We start from the raw sequence: 20,682 nt of genomic DNA on the forward strand, positions 1-20,682 counted from the left end.
CATTGTCATTATCTTCTTGGTGGTGGGGTTGTTTACACATGTTGGACACATTGAGTTCCAATGTCATGTTGCCGAAAGATAAATTCATTCCTCCATTCTTGCAATTAATTAAAGTATTAGTAGTAGCTAAAAATGGTCGACCCAATATAACAGGAATTTGTTTGCATTCATTAGCAATTGGTTCCGTTTCCAAAACAATAAAATCCACATGGTATATGAATTTATCAACTCAGACTAATACATCTTCAATTATTCCTCTTGGAACTTTAATCGATCTATCAGCAAATAAAAGAGTGATAGAAGTTGGTTTTAACTTATTGAGATTGAGTTGTTGGTACATTGAGTAAGGAAGCAAATTAACACTAGCACCAAGAGCAAGTAGAGCATGTCTAATTTTATGATCCCCAATAATGCAAGAAATAGTTGGACAACCAGGATCCTTATATTTCAAAGCACTATTGGTCGAGAGAATGGAACTTACTTGTTTTACCAGAAAAGCTTTCTTTTGCACTTTATGTTCCCTTTTCACCGTGCACAGATTTTTCAGAAATTTAGCATAAGAAGGTATTTGTTTAATGGTGTCCAGCAAAGGAATGTTGACCTTCACTTGTTTAAAAACTTCATAAATTTCTGGACTGTGGTTTGATTTCTTTGGCTTGATTAGTGCTTGAGGAAATGGGGGTACAGGAAGAGAGTTGGTTATTTCTTCATGGGTTAAAGGTTTGACAGACTCTTCCCTATTTTCTGAAATTAAATCTTTGCTAGTTTCACGAGGGTTCACAATGTGTTTTTCGACCACTTTACTATCACAAATGGTTATAACCGATTTGACTTGACTCATATTTTGGTTTCCCGAATTTCCCATTTGAGGATGTTGTTGACTCTTGGGGTTTGGTTCAGGTTGAGCAGGAAACTTTCCTTTTTCATGCATGGTTGGAGCAGATGTAAGTTTGCAGATAGTTTATGTCAAATTGGTTAAGGTTTGCATCGTTTGGTTATTGATCAACACTTATTTTTCAATAAACGAATGCAATGTGTCTTCCAGAGTTTTTCTTGATGGTGGGACATATGGTGGGTAACTCTGGGGGTTTTAGAAAATTTGACATGAAAGAACTAGTTGTGAAGGCTGTGCATGATTTTCATTTCTCCAACTGAAATTTGGGTGGTTTCTCCAACCAGAGTTGTAAGTTTGGGAGTATGGATTTAGATTTGGCCTTTTGAAATTGTCAACGACATTTACTTGTTCATGCAAACTTTCTCTCAGAGCTGGCAAAGTTGGATAGTCCTGCGTAGAATGGTCAGTAGAATCGTAAACATAACATGAAATATTTTGAACAGACTTTACATTATCATTCTTTTTCAACTCTAATGCTTCGACTTTTCTAGCTTAGGATGCAAATTTGGCTTGAAAATCATGGTCTTCCCTAAGGTTGTGTATGCCTCCATCAGATGAAGATGACTGTGGTTTATTTGATGACTTATAAGAACCAACTGTATTATAGTGTTGTGCATTCTCTGCTATATAGTCAAGATAGTCTAATGCATCTTCAAGACTTTTATCCCTAAACTCACCATTACACATCATTTCAACGACTTGTCTATCTTGAGATGTTAATCCCTCGTAAAAATAAGACATTAATCTCCATGTTTCAAAACCGTGGTGTGGGCAAATGTTAAGTAGTTCTTTAAACCTATCCCAACATTGGTGGAGAGTTTCTCCTGGTTTTTGAGTGAATATAGTGATTTGTCTTTTGAAAGAATTTGTTATGTGGGGTGGGAAGAAGTTTTTCAAAAATTGTACTTGCATTTCATCCCAAGTTCTGATGGATCATGACCTAAAATTTGTAGCCAAATTTTAGTTTTATCTTTTAGTAAGAAAGGAAAAAACTTAAGCCTGATTATATTCATGCTACAATTTTGATCAGTACATGTGTTACAGACTTCCTCAAATGCCCTTAAATGCAAACATGGATTTTCAGACTCAAAACTATGAAAAGTATGAAGAAGTTGAATGATATCAGGTTTGAAATTAAAACGTGATGCATCAGGAGGGAAAACTATGCATGATGGTGACCTTGTTCTAATGGGATGCATGAAGTCTCTAAGGGTCCTAGGTTGTTCATGAAGATTTTGCAAGGCTTGGTCATTTTCGTGCTCTGAAAAAATTTCAGCTCCTATGTTAGCCATATCTAAGGGTGATGAAGGTGATCTCCTAATTAATCTGCCACTATTTCTACGAGACCAACGACGCATGCAATGGTAATGATGTGTGCTAAACCAATGATGCATAAAACGATAAATGAAAATTGTAGAAAATAAAAATAAACTAGAAATTAAGTTAGCAAAAATACGAAATAAAAATAAACAAATTGAAAATAAATAAATTAGGCGGTGAAACCAGCCATAAACAAAGAAATTGAAAGAAACAGTTTAGGCGATATTTTAAAACCAGCCATATAATAAAACATAAAATTAAATAAATTAATGTACAAGAATAAATAAACTGAAATTAAAATGATAGGCAGTAGAACCGACTATATAAATAAATTAACAAACTGAAATTAAAATTCTAGGCTATAGAACCGACCATTTAAAATAAATGTGGAGAGTAAATTGTAAAAGTTTAAAGAAATAAATTCTATTTAGGGACTGATTTGCAAAGGTTTTTGGGCTAAAATGAAGTTTGTCATAAATTTATAGATAATGTTAAAGTTTGAAAAGAGGAGGGGCGCTAACTGAAGTTTTTCAAAAAGAGAATAAAATAGAATTACGGAAAGATAGAAACGACAAAAAAAAAATTAAAATAAAATAAAGTAAAGATAAGCTAACACCAAATTTAGAAAACTACGCGATAACGGCACCAAAATTTTGACACGACTTAAAAGTGTATTACTCACAAGTATAAGATTGTCTAGTTATAATATAACCCGGTGAGTTTGGCGTCTAACCACAAGGAATTTTTAAATTTAGTTGTCAATTTGTTAAACAAGGAAAATAATTGTGGGGAAAATAAATTAGTTGAAAACAATTTAAAAATATACTAAGGTTACGGGATCCACTCTCAGTATTCAAACTATAATTTTAATACTCTCTCATTTATATTTTGCCTCAGTTTTACTAGTTAATTATTATATCATTTAATTCTATGTGTATGAATAAATATGGAATAAAGTACCTAATGTGTCACACTATATTAATGTGTCGACATTATGTCAAAATAACATACAAATCTAAAGGAATTTATAAATTAACATGACATAAAAATAACTAGAAAAGAATAAAATAAACTTAAAAACTCATTTGAGAAAATAATAAATTTAATAGTTTGAAACATTGAGCTTCACCCTTCACTTCAACTTAATAAAATTAGCCACTCATATTGAAAGAAAACACAACACTCTTTTTATTTGATATACTTTTGAAATATGTTACAAAGAAAATTGATACAGACGGAAACAAGAAAAGAAAAGAAAGAAAGAAAGAAAGAAAGAAAGAAAGAAAGAAAGAAAGAAAGAAAGAAAGAAATTCTTCAGCTACACTTTTGGCTGTCACTCTCTCTCAGAACTCGGCTCTGCCCCCAATGGCTTGCATCCCCTTGTTTTTTATAGGCAAGGGAAGCATATTCTTTTCTTTTCTTTTCTTTTCTTTTATTAATATTAATATTTTATTTTATTTTTATATTATATATATTTTATTTATACATATATGTTTATTTTTATATTAATATTAATAGTTTATTCCAATCTTTATTTTATTTTATTATTTTTAATAACATCTCCTCGATTGATGAATTCTAAATTGCTCCAGCTGTCCTTTTTTGTTCTCGCTTTTAACTCCAATTCCATCTTTATTCCTGAAAAATATTTACAAGATAAAAATTAATATATTGCAAATTAATTTAACATAAAATATATTTGGGGAGTATTAAAGTAATTTAGAAATAATTAGTGCATTAATCGATACAATAAGTGAAAAACTAATAATTTTATCCTTATTAAATGTACACTTTTTAGTGTCAATCATTTTACATCCTAATTAGCAAGACAAGTTTTTGGGGTGTATGGGCGCCCCAGAAAAAAAAAACCGTGTGGGTCTTGTTAAGGCCCAAAGCTGACAATATCTTGTCAGATCTGGGTTGGGACAGAACAGATGGTATCAGAGCGGGTCTGCGTGTCTTCTTGAATGATGGTAGGCAAACGGCAAACCTTAGCGAGAATGTTGAGTTCCTAAGGGAGGTGTATGTAACACCCTAAGCAAATCCCACATTGACCAAACATAAAAGAGATGCTGTGTTTACAAGGGGTGATCTACACCCTAATTGGCAAGACGCGTTTTGGGGTGTATGGTTGCCCTAGAAACAAAACCACGTGGGCCTTAAAGTAGAAATATCTTGCCAGGTCGGGGCTAGATCATGTAACAGCCCAATTCTCTTAAGGGTAGTTTAGTATTTTTAATTTATTAATATTTTTGTACCTTATTATAAAAAGAATAAGATGTTTTGCCTCTACTATTGATAAGAGAGAGAGAGAGAGAGAGAGAGAGAGAGAGAGAGAGAGAGAGAGATTGGTTAAAAAAAAGAACAAAAGAAGAAGAAGAGAAAAAAAGAGAAAAGGAAAGGAGAAGAAGAAAGTCTTTTCCTTCATATAGTTATGAGCAATAAATGAGATCAAAGTAGTGTCTTTTGAATTGGATTTGTGCCGAGAGAGAATTGGAGATAAATTTCAATTCTTGATCCTTGTTAATTGCTATAGAAAAGCATGATTAGATAGTGGTAAGAGAAGTAGAACTTAAGATTTTACAGAAAATATGTTGATGGTATGTTATTTTGAAAATCATAGTAATTTATACAAATTGATTTTGATTCTGGATTTTGGATATGTTAAACTATATATCTTCGAGAATGTTTTGGAACTTGTTTCAAGCTAATCGGATAAGATTTCAATTAATTACGATTTTTTAAACTCTAGTTTGAAAACCTTGAAATTTCTAATTTCAGCGAAGAACATGAATTACAAAATTATTTTACCATAACTAGACTTCTTCAAAAATTATGAAACTTGGATCAACGATTTTTATATATGTCTAGTGTGATTTTGGAAATTTTCATGATTTTATGATAAAACAATAAATTGTTTGATAGAATTGATGATGTTTGAAACATAAATTATTTTCAATATTTTTTGAAAGAATTAAGCTATGAAATTTTAATCAATGAATTTCTAGTATGTCAGCATATGCTCTTGAAAATTTGGGATTTCTCCAATAAGGTAATAATTTATTAAAAATCGGAGAACATGGGCTGTTTTATTTTGAGATCAAATATTGAGAGTGTTTGAGGTTGACTTTAGAAGATGTTTAAAATGAGTAATTTGAGGATGTTGGAATTATGATTAGGACTTGATTATATCTTATGAGAGTTATATTAATGATTTTTAGTTCGATGATATCAATACGCATTTGTTACATGTGGATGCCAAGAGGTAAGTAAACTAGACTTCTAAATAGATCACAATAAACAATACGTATATGTTTGACATGTTTGAAAAACCTATTTTTGATATGTACGGATATGATTTATATGTTTCTGCCATGTGTTTATGTGATGTGTTGTTATGTGTTGAGCGTGATTATATACATGGGCATATGTATGTGTGAAAGTTCATTAGCATAAGCATGATGAATATGCAAAGCTTTTATAAAAGTATGTTCAGTACTATTGCATTCTATAAGTCTATGATTTGTACATGAACTTTGCTATTATATTAATGGTGCGTTTACTTCTTGGATTAGGGAATCAAAATCCGAAATTGGAATCATTGACAACGTTTTCTCCACAAATAGAGTCGGGAATCGAAATCGAAATTGTGGGGCCCACCACAATGTAAATGAGGAATGGGAGACTCATTCCCAAGGAAGAGGGTGGGAATCAGTCTCCCAGTCCCGGGGCTAACCATTTTGCCCTCCCTCAAAATAAAAAATGCCGCTTTGTCCTCATTTATAATTAATCAATATATTGTTATAATTTATTTATTTTTTATAATAATTATTAATATAATTATTATAATTAATTAATATAATTAATATAATTATTACTATTAATTAATATATTTTATTATAATTAATTAATATACTATTATTATAATTATTAATATAATTAATTCATGTATTATTATTAATTAATTAATATAATTATTACTACTAATTAATATATTATTGTTAATAATATATTAATAATTATAATTTTTGAATAAATAATCACCATAATTAATATATTATTATAATTAAATAATTAATATTATTAGTTCATATATTTTTATAATAATTATTAATATAATTATTATACTTAATTAGCATATTATTATAATTAATTAATTAAAATTTTTTATAATATATTAATATATTATTGACAATAATTGTTAATAATAATTTTTGAATAAATAATCACTATAATTAAAATATGAAATAATAATTATGACAATAATTTATTAAGTACTTTTTAGTAATTTGTTACAATTTAATTCATTTTGATTCCGATTCCAAGACAAAATAAACACATTAATGGCAATCCAACTCATTCTGATTTCGATTCTTATAGTTCAAGTAAACAACTTATTTTCTATTCCTTATTCCTATTTCATCCCATTCTTATTCATATTCATTTCGATTCCTGCCCATTTCAATTTTAATTTTGCAAATGCACCATAAGTTTCATGATAGTTTGCATTGGGGCCACCTCTTAAAGCTGTATAGGGGGCCACCTGTCATGACCCAACTCAGACCTAGTATGATATTGTCCGCTTTAGGCTTTAACAAGGCCTGCACGATTTTGTTTCTAAGGTGCCAGTACACCACAAAACACGTCTTGCCAATTAGGATGTGGATCGTCTCTTATAAATCCAACATCTCTCCCGTGCTTTGTCAATGTGGGGTTTGTGAAATACTAACTAGGCAACCCAGGAGGGGGGGGGGTGAATTGGGATATTAAAAGTTATTTAATCCTAAAACAAAACTCAATGCAAATCCAAAACAAATTTAAAGCAATAACAAATAAATCAATCACAATATAAAAAGATAAGGGAAGAGAGAGCAAACACAATGATTTTTACGTGGTTCGGCAATCCCCGCCTACGTCCACGCCTCCAAGCTCACCGGGCTTGAGGATTTCACTAAGCTAGCCTCCCAAGGCTTTAAACGCTTACAATTGACTTCCAAGGTGTCAATGGACCTTTACAACAAGAGATTATCCCCAATCTCTTAACCCAAGTGTATCCAACACTTACAATTACTCAAAGTAAAAGATTACAAGTTGTTCTTCTCTCACACAATATTTAAGATTACAAATCAATGCCCAATGTGTGAATAGATGAAGAGAGAATGTGTTTTTAAAGCTCTATGAAGATTGTATTCTCGGATATAGGCTCAATGGTCGTGTTGTGATCAACCTCCTTTGATTTTGAATGAGCTTATTTATATCTGGAGCTGAAAAACTAACCGTTACAAACTGTCAGTCCGAAAACGATTCGCCGTTAATGATTAACGGTTAACCGTTTAGGTTGGTTAAAAGTTACCATTGAGCCAAAATTCAAATAAACGGTGTGTCGTTAAGGGTTACCCTCTCACCGTTAGTTTCTAGAGACTAGCAATATGAACATCAGTTATCCGTTTAAAGTAAACGGTTAAGGATTTGCATGAAGTGACTCCTCTGGATATTATCGGTTGACCGTTTGTAATAAACGGTTCACCGTTTGTTTCCAGTAACCTGCAAAACAATTTAGCCTTATCCGGTTTTGTTAATCAATTCCAGAGGAGGACAACCTTCAATTCTGGATGTTATCGGTTAACCGTTTAAATAAACGGTTCACCGTTAAGTTCAAGTAGCCTTCCCATCTTTTGTGTTTTTCCATTTTTCACAAACAGTTAGAGCTTTAGGCAATATGTTGCTATCTGGATGTTATCGGTTAACCGTTTAAATAAACGGTTCACCGTTAAGTTCTAGTAGCCTTCCCATATTTTGTGTTTTTTCGTTTTTCATAAACGGTTAGAGCTTTAGGCAATATGTTGCTCTCTGGATGTTATCGGTTGACCATTTAAATAAACGGTACACCATTTATATCCAGAATTACATTTTAAACCATATTTTACAGAGAATCTTTTTCTAATTTGAAAGTCCATCTTTTATGAAAAATGAATGGAATGATTATTAATGCTTTCGTTTATTAAGGAATAGGTCCAATATTTTTATCAAAAAACCATTTAAAATTTGTTATCGTCAAAATCAATATTATTAACATATTCATGTTAACAATCTCCCCCTTTTTGATGATGACAAATTTCAATCAATGTTTAACTCCCCCTTAATATGTGCTCCCCCTAAATGTATGGCCAAATTAAGAAATGTTCAATAAAAGGATTTTTGCTCAAGAAAACATTTTTAAATTCATTCTTAATCTCCCCATTTTAAATCCATTTTAAATACCATAATTATCTCCCCCTTCATCATCAAAAAGAAAAGAGAGAATAGGAAAAACGTAAATCCGTTAAAGAAATTATCCGGTGTTGGCAAGTGAAAATTTTGGCAGAGTTTCCCCTTAAAAAGGAGCAAAACCACTAATACAAAATGAGATTAAAACACTTCCAAAATAGATTAACACCAACTTCATCTTTCAACAAACCAACAACTCCATGAACAAACAAACCAACACTTCAATATCCAATAAACCACAAATTGCATCAACCAATCACCAAGTCATCCAATCAGCAAGAACATCACAAACATATGTCATCAAAATTCAGAAAGAACATATAGAGGGAACAATGTATATAAAAATATAAATGCAAACAACCAAAATGTATGTGCGAAAACAGAACTCAGAAACTATGGTGGTGGAGAAGATGTGCTCCTCGGATCATAGCCGAAATAGCGGAGAAGAGTGCGCTGTCCAGCGATAAGCTCAAGCTGCTGGAAGGTCTGAAATTCAGAACGTAGCTACTGGTGGTCACGGGAAATAGTGTCCAACCGATCAAGAATCAGCTGCTGGCGCTCTGAAATCGGGTGAACATCAACAATCAATTGCTGCACAATGTCTGAAGCAGGGGGCTGAACTGGAGTTGGAGGCGGCATAGAGGCAGATTGTTGCTCAGGAACAGCAGATGGCTGCTTAGGAATAGCAGATGGCTCAGGAGCAGGAGGCGGCTCGGAAGAGGAGGGAATGACAGCATCCATCGCACGCTCCTCAGAGTCAGAGTCAGTTGGAGGCCGAAGGACAAAACGGTGACGCGGAGGATGAGTATGAGCTCCTAATCTAAAGTCCGGAAGCTGATCGAGAGGATAGATATCATTGAGCATCCGATCGTCCTCTGGAGCAATCAAGGTATCCCGGTTTTTGGAGTTGCTTGTCTTTATCCACTCTCCATTCTTCCTAGAAAAACCAATACTAGTCATGGCCTTGGGACCAATCCGTCTAGTCTCCATATATCCAGTATCAAGAAGAGGCACCTCAAAGCGTCGCAGTATCTTAGTAATGATACTGCCATAAGGAAGCAAGCGGTGATTGACCGTGGGAATACTCAACATATGCCGCACAATAACATACCCGAGGTTAATGGGACAGTCTGTAAGTAGGCTATCTAGTAGGCCAACGTCCAACCTCGTAACCTCATCCGAGTGACCCTTTCTAGGTGTCACTATGTGCTGTAAAATAGTGTGAAGAATGCAAACTTGGAGGGGTAAAAGTTGAGACAAAAAAGGAAGCAAACAAATCTCTTCAGACAAGTCTCGACGACGACATATATTGCGGATGCCATCAGTATGACAAAAACTGTCAAAGAAAAGAGCTTTCCTAGAGGTGTATATATCATGCCTCTCACTAGAGATACCAAGAAAGTCAGCTAGGTCCGCATCATTAAACTCTATTGACACGACCGACTTGAGTAATTATCCTATTTGGGCAAGTATCAGAGATTTCCATGTTTGAATAAAAGACTCGTACTAAATTTGGATAAACTCGGTCATCAAGGTTAATGGCAGGCTCCCAAGGCTGAAGCATATCCCGAATGCTTCTACCATATACAACTAAGTTACGGAAATCATCAATGTTAATAAAGAATGAGTCAAGTACCTTTCGACCGTTGAAGCGATCTTCGAACCACTTGGCCAAGGAAGGTGTAGGGAAGTGAATGCGTGCAAATTCAGAGACTTCCCGTGGTGGTATAGGATTCCTTGGAGGCACAAATTTACGCCTGAGATTTCTCCGAGGGGGTTCAGCCATGGAGAAACACAATGGAGTGTGGAAAATGCAGGAGAGATGTGATGAGAAGAAAAAGAATCGATGATTGGCTTATGAATGAATAGAGGATGTGAGTTGGATGCTTAATTTGGTTGAAGAAGGGGAAGAATCAGATTAAAAACGAAGAAACTCGACCCGCGATAGTTAGGGTTTCAATTTGGGATTTTTAAATTTTGGGCTTGATTTGAAGTTTTGAATCGGTGAAATTGTTCTAAAGGTGATAAGAAATGATGTTGGAGGTTTGATTTGGCAAGAAAAGAAAGAAAAATAAGGGTTTGAAGGTAGAGAAACCTTCGGCTGTGCAACAATGGCCGAAACAGTGAAAGGTTAACTGGAGAAGGAGAAGAAAAGACCTTTGAACAGTTTTTATAATCGCGAAAACGGTTAACCGTTTATTGAAACGGTTAAGGGGTAACTTCCAGAAGCTAAAGAATAGGCAACGGTGAAAGCTTAAGCGCTTAACAGCTAAGGAGCAACTGTTAGAGGACTCTCTGTTTTCAAATGATTCACCGATTGTAGCAAACGGTGAAAGAGCAAACGGATAGACACATAATCTCGTTTCTGGAATTAAACGGTGAACCGTTTATTGGAAACGGTTAACCGTTTATTTTTATCAGTAATTTCGCACATTTGATTTAATTTTTGGCCAGCAAATTATATTCCAAGATTATTTAATTGATCTGAAAATATTTTATGAGCCATTTTAATGGATGATTCATGAACATGTTTTCAACCAATTAATTCATATAATCAAGAATTATCAAGGCAAATTCATCATTTGACTATCAAGCTCAAGCATTTCACAAATATTAGATCACAACTAAGTCAATCAATTCAGTACACTCAATAACATGAATCGAGACGTTAATGCAAAAATTTCATCATCCCAAGTTCATGCCGAATTTTTTAAAATTGTTCTTCGCAAAGTGGTTTTGTGGAAATATCGGCAAGTTGTTTTTCCGTAGAAATAAACTCTAATGCAATATCTCCCTTTTGAACATGATCTCTCAAGAAATGATGTCTTATTTCTATATGCTTGGTTCAAGAGTGTTGAATGAGATTCTTTGAAAGATTTATAGCACTAGTATTATCACACTTAATAGGAATTTGTTCAAGATTAATGCCATAATCTCTAAGAGTTTGTTTCATCCAAAGTGCTTGTGCACAACAACTTCCAGCAGCTATATATTCGGCCTCGGTAGTTGAAAGTGTGACCGAATTTTGTTTCTTGCTAAACAATGAAATAAGAGAGTGTCCTAGAATATAGCAAGTACCACTAGTGCTCTTCCTATCCACTTTATAACCGGCAAAGTCCGCATCCGAATAACATGTTAAATCTATATGAGTTCCTCTAGGATACAAAAGGCCAATATCTATGGTTCCACTCAAATAACGGAAAATTCTTTTAACAGCAAGCAAATGGGATTCCTTGGGACATGACTGAAATCTTGCACACAAACATACACTAAACATGATATCGGGTCTATTTGCAGTCAAATAAAGTAGGGATCCATCTCGATACATTTTGACATCCACTTCTTTGCCTTTTTCATCTTTGTCCAGCTTGGTTGTTATGCTTATTGGTGTATTCTTGGTCTTTGAGTTATCAATGCCGAATTGTTTGAGTAGATCTTTTACGTAATTGAGTAGATTTATGAAAATTCCTTCCTCGTTTTGTTTGATTTGAAGTTCAAGGAAGTACTTCAACTCTCCCATCATACTCATCTCAAATTCTTTGCTCATACACGATGAAAATTCTTTACACAATAACTCATTAGTAGAACAAAAAATAATATTATCAACATAAATTTAAACAATAAGTATGTCTTAGTTCTTGTGCTTAACAAATAGAGTAGTATCCGCTTTAGCCATAGAAAAATCATTTTCTAGCAAGAAATTTTTAAGTCTATTATACCATGCTCTAGGTGCTTGTTTTAATCCATACAAGGCTTTAAGCAACTTATAAACATGATTTGGAAATTTTTCATTTTCAAAACCAAGGAGTTGTTTTAGAAACACTTCTTCCATGATATATCCATTTAAGAAAGCACTTTTCACATTCATTTGAAACAAGATGAAATCTCTATGACATGCAAATGCCAACAACATTCTAATTGATTCTAGTCTAGCAACGGGTGCAAAAGTTTCATCAAAATCAATTCCTTCTTCTTGGTTGTAACCTTGAGCCACTAATCTAGCTTTATTTCTTACAACCACACCGGATTCATCCATCTTATTTCTAAAGATCCATTTTGTACCTATGACGGATTGATGTTCCGGTTTAGGAACTAATTCCCACACATTGTTTCTTTCAAATTGATTTAACTCCTCTTGCATTGCCATAATTCAAGATTCATCATTTTCCGCATCCGCAAAGGATTTGGGTTCAATTTGAAAAATGTATGCATTATGCTCACAAGTATTTCTAAGTGATGATCTAGTTGTAACACCTCGTAAGGGATCACCTAAAATTATATCTATAGGATGAGAAGAGACATACCTCCACTCCTTGAGGAGTGTTTGGGAAATACCTTCTTGTTGCTCCATCTCCGTATTTGTTTGCTCTTCTTGTCTATCCTCTTGATTTTCTTGTGATGCATTTTCTTGAATCTCTTTCGATGATTCTTCTTGTAAATCTCCATCTGCATCATCATTAGCAACTCCTTTCTCCGTAGAGCAGGGGTTAGACTCATCAAACGTAACATGCATGGATTCTTCCACAACTAAAGTTCTTTTATTATAAACTCTATAAGCTTTACTTGAGTTTGAATACCCAAGAAAGATGCCAACATCAGATTTTGGATCAAATTTACCAAGATTATCTTTTGTGTTTAAAATAAAACATTTGCATCCAAAAACTTTGAAATAACCAATGTTGGGTTTTCTATCTTTCCAAAGCTCATAGGGAGTTTTGTTGAGATGAGGTCTAATCAATACTCGATTTAAAACATAGCAAGCGGTGCTGACGGCTTCGACCTAAAAATATTTAGGTAAAGCATTTTCATTTAACATGGTACTAGCCATTTCTTGAATAGACCTATTCTTTCTCTCAACAACTCTATTTTGTTGTGGAGTCCTAGGTGATGAAAATTGATGCTCAATGTAAAATTATTGCAAAAGTTCTCAAATGCATGATTTTCAAATTCTCCTCCATGATCACTCCTAATGCATATAATATCATGCTCTTTTTCATTTTGTAATTTCTTATAAAGCACTTTAGAAGCATCAAGTGCATCATCCTTATTGGCTAAGAATAATACCCATGTATATCTAGAAAAATCATCCACTATCACAAATGCATAATACTTGCCATTTAGACTAGCATATATAGATGGCCCAAATAGATCTATGTGAAGGAGTTGAAGTGGTTTTGAAGTAGAGATATGGTTTTTATTTTTGAAAGAGGTTTTGATTTGTTTTCCAAATTGACAAGCTTCACAAATCTTATTCTTTTGAAAACCAATTTTCGGAAGACCTTTAACTAAATCATTTTTTGAAATTTTCGAAATCAAATCCATACTTGCATGTCCTAATCTTCTATGCCATAGCCAACTATCATCATGTAATGCGGAAAAAACATTTATCAAGAGTAGATGCACATTCTATGTCAATGATATAAACATTACCACATCTATTACCAACAAACAAGATTTTGCTATCACATGAGTTCTCAATAACACAACTAAATTTGTCAAAGATAACTTTATAACCTTTGTCACATAATTGACTAATGCTAATTAAGTTGTGTTTCAAGTTCTCAACCAAACATACATTCTCAATTAGAGTTGAGGAGACTTTACCAACATTTCCAATTTCAAGAATTTTTCCTTTTGAGTTGTCTCCAAAAGATATATCTCCACTATTTTCAATTTTGGTGAAGTTTGAGAACCATGCATAGTTTCCGGTCATGTACCTTGAACAACTGCTGTCCAAGTACCATTTATTTTTCTTCTTCTTTAAGCCCTACAAAGAAAATCTCAAGTTTTAGGTACCCAAAACTTTTTGGGTCCTTGAGAGTTAGCAATGGTTCCTTTTGGAACCCAAATACATTTGACACCATAATATACATTCCTTTTCACGGGACATCCATATTTCATGTGACCATTTTGATTACAATAATGACAGACAATCTTATGATCATTTGTGGAGGTAGCTTTAACAAAATAATTCTTATAATACTTTTGCTTCAAGTTAGGCTTGTAACCAAGTCCTCCTTTATCAAAAACACATTTTTGTGAATTAAGCATATTATCCAACATCTTTTGACCATTTGTAAATTTCAAAACAATTTCATTCAAATCATTGCTCTTTTTCTTGAGCATTTCATTTTCATTTTTCAAATCATCTATGTGTGATTCTAAATGCTCATGTGAGGTACTATGCTTCTCATTTGATAATGCAAGTTTATCATGCAATGTTTTGTTCTCTACTTCTAGGCATGCAATTTTTGCATTTAAAGATTCATTTTCATTTTTAACTTTTGTCATTTCCTTTTTAAGACATACATTCTTTTTACCAATCTTTATCAACTCATTATGCAATTCTTCAAAAGCATCATACAATTCATCATAGGTGGGATCACTTACCTCATTGAGATTATCATCCTTTCCTATTGCCATAAGCGCTAGGTTTGATTCCTCTTACAATCCTTCTTCATCACTTGAATCTTCCTCGCTATCATCCCATGTTGCAACCATGGCTTTCTTCTTGAGTTTGATGATAAGTGGACACTCCGATCTTATATGGCCAGGCTTCTTGCACTTACAGCATGTGATCACCTCTTTCTTCTCCCTTTGGTTCTTAAAGTTTCTGAATTTTCTTTGCTCTCCAATTTTCTTGAAAAACTTTCTGAACCTCTTTGCTAGCATGGCTAACTCTTCATCATCCGGTTCACTACCTCCATCACTCTCATATTTTGAATCTTTGCGAGCGATGCTTTTCTTCTTCTCCTCGTCTCTTTTTTTTACTGCCAAGTCTTCTTCATATGAAATGAGAGAACCAATTAAATCATCAAGAGGTAAAGTATTTAAGTTTTTAGCCTCTTCAATGGCAGTTCTTTTAGGTCTCCATTCTTTTGGAAGTGACCTAATGATTTTCTTAACTTTCTCACTATTTGAGAAGGTCTTCCCTAAGGCACCTAGAGTGTTCACTATGTCCGTGAATCTAGTATACATAGAATACACATTTTCATTTTGTTCCATTTGGAACAGCTCATATTGACGAGTGTATCTACTGATTTTAAACTCTTTAACTTGATTTGTCCCTTTATAGACAACTTCAAGTTTATTCTATATTTCTCTTGCACTTTCACAACTAGATACTCTATGAAATTCTTACTTATCAAGGGCACAAAACAAAGCATTCATAGCCTTGGAGTTTAGAGATATCTTTCTCTTTTTTAACTCACTCCATTGACTCGATGGTTTAGGAATATCATCTCCTACTTCATTTTTAAACGTAGGCATGAATGGACCATCATAAACAACTTCTCAAATTTCATAATCTAAGGCTTGCAAATAGATTCTCATTCTAGTTTTCCAATAAGCATAGTCATTACCATAAAAAAATGGTGGTCTAGTTGTAGATTGCCCTTCTCTAAAGGTTGAGTCATTTAGGGATGCCATGGATCTTTTACTCTTAGACGATTAAGTCCTAACAAGAGAACAAGGCTCTGATACCAATTGAAATACTAACTAGGCAACCCAAGAGGGGGGGTGAATTGAGATATTAAAAATTATTTAATCCTAAACCAAAACTCAATGCAAATCCAAAACAAATTTAAAGTAATAACAAATAAATCAATCACAATATAAAAAGATAAAGAAAGAGAGAGCAAACACAATGTTTTTACGTGGTTTGGCAATCCCCGCCTACGTCCACGCCTCCAAGCTCACCGAGCTTGAGGATTTCACTAAGCTAGCCTCCCAAGGCTTTAAACGCTTACAATTGACTTCCAAGGTGTCAATGGACCTTTACAACAAGAGATTATCCCCAATCTCTTAACCCAAGTGTATCCCAACACTTACAATCACTCAAAGTAAAAGATTACAAGTTGTTCTTCTCTCACACAATATTTAAGATTACAAATCAATGCCCAATGTGTGAATAAATGAAGAGAGAATGTGTTTTTAAAGCTCTATGAAGATTGTATTCTCGGATATAGGCTCAATGGTTGTGTTGTGATTAACCTCCTTTGATTTTGAATGAGCTTATTTATATCTGGAGATGAAAAACTAACCGTTACAAACTGTCGGTCCGAAAACGGTTCGCCGTTAATGATTAACGGTTAACTGTTTAGGTTGGTCAAAAGTTACCGTTGGGCCAAAATTCAAATAAATGGTATGCCGTTAAGGGTTACCCTCTCACCGTTAGTTTCCAGAGACCTACAATATGAACATCAGTTATCTGTTTAAAGTAAACGGTTAAGGATTTGCATGAAGTGACTCCTCTGGATATTATCGGTTGACCGTTTGTAATAAACGGTTCGCCGTTTGTTTCCAGTAACCTGCAAAATAATTTAGCCTTATCCAGTTTTGTTAATCAGTGCCAGAGGAGGACAACCTTCAATTCTGGATGTTATCGGTTAACCGTTTAAATAAACGGTTCACTGTTAAGTTCCAGTAGCCTTCCCATCTTTTGTGTTTTTCCGTTTTTTATAAACGGTTAGAGCTTTAGGTAATATGTTGCTCTATGGATGTTATCGGTTAACCGTTTAAATAAACGGTCCACCGTTAAGTTCCTGTAGCCTTCCCATCTTTTGTGTTTTTCATTTTTCATAAACGGTTAGAGCATTAGGCAATATGTTGCTCTCTGGATGTTATCGGTTCACCGTTTAAATAAACGGTTCACCGTTTATATCCAGAATTACATTTTAAACCAGATTTTGTAAAGAATCTTTTTCTAATTTGAAAGTCCATATTTTATGAAAAATGAATGGAATGATTATTAAGGCTTTCGTTTATTAAGGAATAGCTCTAATATTTTTATCAAAAAACCATTTAAAATTTGTTATCATCAAAATTAATATTATTAACATATTCATGTTAACAGTTTGCTTAGGGTGCTACATACACCCTTCCTTAGGGACTCAGAGTCCTCACTGAGGTTTGCCACACCATCGTTCAATATGACACAAGGACTCGCTCTGATACCATCTATTGCGACCCAGTCTAGACCTGGCAAGATATTGTCTGCTTTGGGCTATACAGTTTTGTTTCTGAGGTGCCTATGCACCATAAAACGTGTCTTGCCAATTAGGGTGTGGATCACCCCTTATAAACCCAGCATCTCTCCCGTGCTTTGTTGATGTGAGATTTGCCTAGGGTGTTACACAGTACCCTATTTCAAAATGAGTTGTTAGTTTAATAAACTTGTGGGTTCCTCTAATTACATACCTTGTTTCGAAGAAATTACAATATTCTCAATAGTTTAATTTTTCTTTAGTTACCTTTAAGTGAATCCTTTAAAATTTATGTGAAGCTGAAATGATTTGTTCAAAAACATGTATTGTTGGAATATGTAGCAGTTGGTTACTTGTCTGTTGCTGCCTTTGACAATTTTTATTAGAGGAATTTCATCAAACAGATCGTGCATGTCTACGAAAAGTAACTAAAAAATAAAAAATGCAATAAAAACAGTGACTAAAAGCAAATAAATCACGCATGACCCAACATCTATTAATTTATTCTAAGTAAAAGCCCCAACACATTGTGAACAAAGGAAGAAAATGAAAAATTACATGTAACAGAGTAAAGAAAAACTCAAAAAAATAAACAATGCATAAAGGAAAATGTCGCCGTTCTTGGATATTTTAAACACAAAGATAGAAGAATAGACGTGTATGAAAATGGCTGGTGTTAGAATCGTGTCGATGAAAATTACGGATGTTGGAATCACATCAATGAGAACCGCCAGTGTTGGAATCGTGCTAATGGGAACAACATTTAGAGTTTGTTTTATGGAAAAATTGATTTGAAATTAAGTTTAAAAATGAGGAGAATAAAATTGAAATTAAATAATATGTAAGGGTAATTTAGTAATTTAATATACAGGTGGGAAAAAATCTACTGAGGTGTCAAAGTCCAGCTACAAGGTGTTACTATTGAAAATGAGGGGATGATATATGGAAAAAAGAAGCTTCATTTTAAATTAATGAACAAAATTATTCTTTCACAAAGTATTAAAAACAATAAAATACTATTACATAGCTCGGAAAGTTTGTATTAAGTTATAGAATTAGGTGTCTCTTATATATATGTCTTCCCATGAATAAAAGCATGTGTATTAAGTTATGAAATTGTGGATTATTATACCAGTCTAATGGCTCTTTCCCTTTCAACATTATTGTACGTATTTTGCAAGGAAACATCCTCTATCTTTCTTTCAATTAATGTCCAATTAAGACTTCCGCGTGCCCAATTAATGTCAATCACTCAATTGTTTTTGAACGTGTACAGGATAACAACTTAAAGACTTTAGAGGGCCAGCGTTAATTCAAAGTCAAAACTAGGTTATTACCCTACATGATTCTTGATAGTGAGGTGAAAAAAAGGTTGAAAAGGATTCGGATTTAATCTTGAGTTTAGTTTTTATTGAGCACTGAATTAATAATTAATATTTATTTTGTATTTTTATTTATTTATCTTACTTAACAACCATTTACTTAAATCCTTGTCCGGTTGAAGGATACTAGATAAATGATTTTTAAAACTTTAGTTATTTTTGTGTATAAAACAAAAACTTTAAATTATTTAGTTTCAAAAGAGAGAAAAAAAATCTAGACTTTGACCTGCTTGGGAATAAATTATATTTGTTATTTAAAAAAAAATCATACTATGAGAAAGAGAAAATATAAGTGGGGTTAATTCTATTTGTATGTCCTTAAATATAATTGTATAGAAGAGGGATTTTATAATATTAATGAAGGGGTGCCAATACTCCAACCTTTTCTCAATTTTTTTTTTAATTTTTATTCATCTACCCAATGGCTGAATTTATTTTCATTATTATGTAGGTGTGGTGTTACTAGAAATCAAAGAATAGGATCCTCTCCTGATCTGAGCCCTACTGAGATTTTAAAGATCTTCTGTCATGTGTCATTTAGTGGTAGTGTAGGGATAAGATTTAACTTCTTTTACTTTTTTATTTATTAACTACCAATCAACAATTGAATTATTTGCTCAGGACATAATCAGATCAAGAGAGAATCTTGATCCAGAAATCAAATGCTGCCTTTTTTTTTTTCCCCTCCTCTCCTCACTTGTGGTGGAATAAGGAGAATTGAACCAAACCAATATCCTAATTACTAACAGATTTGAGACAAAATTAACATTTTAAAATATTGCAAACTGGTAAAAAGTCAAACTTTTATTTGCTACATAAATATAATCTACTTTACATATTAATATCAAATTCGTTAGGTTAAATTCTAGGTTCAAATCCTAGCAGCGAAATTAATTTCTTTATAGCTGGCAAACATATATGCACTTTTTTTTCTTAATTTACGCAGAAGTTTGAGTTAAACTAGTAAAGGAATTATTTTCTAATTAACTTCTTCTTTTTGATTTTGGAAAAAAAAAATTGAAAGAAAGATAGGAAGCTGAAATTGAAGCCGAATCAACTGGAGCTGCATCAAGCATCTTTTGAAATTCTTCTTCTTCTTCTTTTTTTTAAAATTTTTTAAATGTTATTGAGGGCAAATAAAGTCTATATGCTTAATATTGAACATAATTTTTAACAAATAAAAACTAACACTGACATTGTGCGAAATAAATTGTTTATAGCTTAACTGGCCCATTTAGGATAGCTGCGCCGCCAAACAGGGCTTTGATTTTATTGCTATAAGTATGCATTAGATATTTTTAATAGATTTTCTTGGGTGGGCTGAATGGTTAAATAAATTAATTTAAATGATTTAAATAAGATTTTTTTTATATTTTAAAAATTTATATATTAAAATTTAATATATAAATATATAAAATAATAAAGTGTTTAGAATAATTTTTAGAGCGCAAACAGTCTTACTCATTTTATTTCATTTTATTGTTAATCAAGACTTAAAAGAGTCACTAAACTAAATCTCCATTTTCCAAATCTTTAGGAAGAACGAGAAAAGGTAGCAAATGCAAGCGATCCACTGTTCATCAATATTATCTGGTGTTGTTGCAGATCATTTTGTTATTCTGGTCCATCAAAGCATCAAAACAATTTGCTTGTAAAAATGATTGTGGAAATGTGCAGATCATATTCCCCTTTGGAATTGGAGAAGTGTGCCACTTTGGTAAGAGTTATCAAGTAATATTCACTCTTCTGGCTCTCCCAAAGCTTTTCATCCTAGTATCAAGACGGAATATCGTACCGTTACTCCGAAACTAAAACTAGAGTCAACATTCCTGTA

At 33.1% G+C, this 20,682-nt stretch overlaps 1 protein-coding gene across 1 annotated transcript; it reads right to left on the bottom strand.

Moving 5' to 3' along the window:
- Nucleotides 1–229: 229 nt before the first annotated feature.
- Nucleotides 230–931, bottom strand: LOC112099574. Its single transcript, XM_024186989.1, has one exon. It carries the CDS (start codon nucleotides 929–931, stop codon nucleotides 230–232), a length of 702 nt encoding a protein of 233 aa, XP_024042757.1.
- Nucleotides 932–20,682: the final 19,751 nt, after the last annotated feature.

The sequence above is a fragment of the Citrus clementina genome, unplaced genomic scaffold, assembly GCF_000493195.1.
Source record: "Citrus clementina cultivar Clemenules unplaced genomic scaffold, Citrus_clementina_v1.0 scaffold_3, whole genome shotgun sequence".
Classification (NCBI taxonomy): Eukaryota; Viridiplantae; Streptophyta; class Magnoliopsida; order Sapindales; family Rutaceae; genus Citrus; species Citrus x clementina.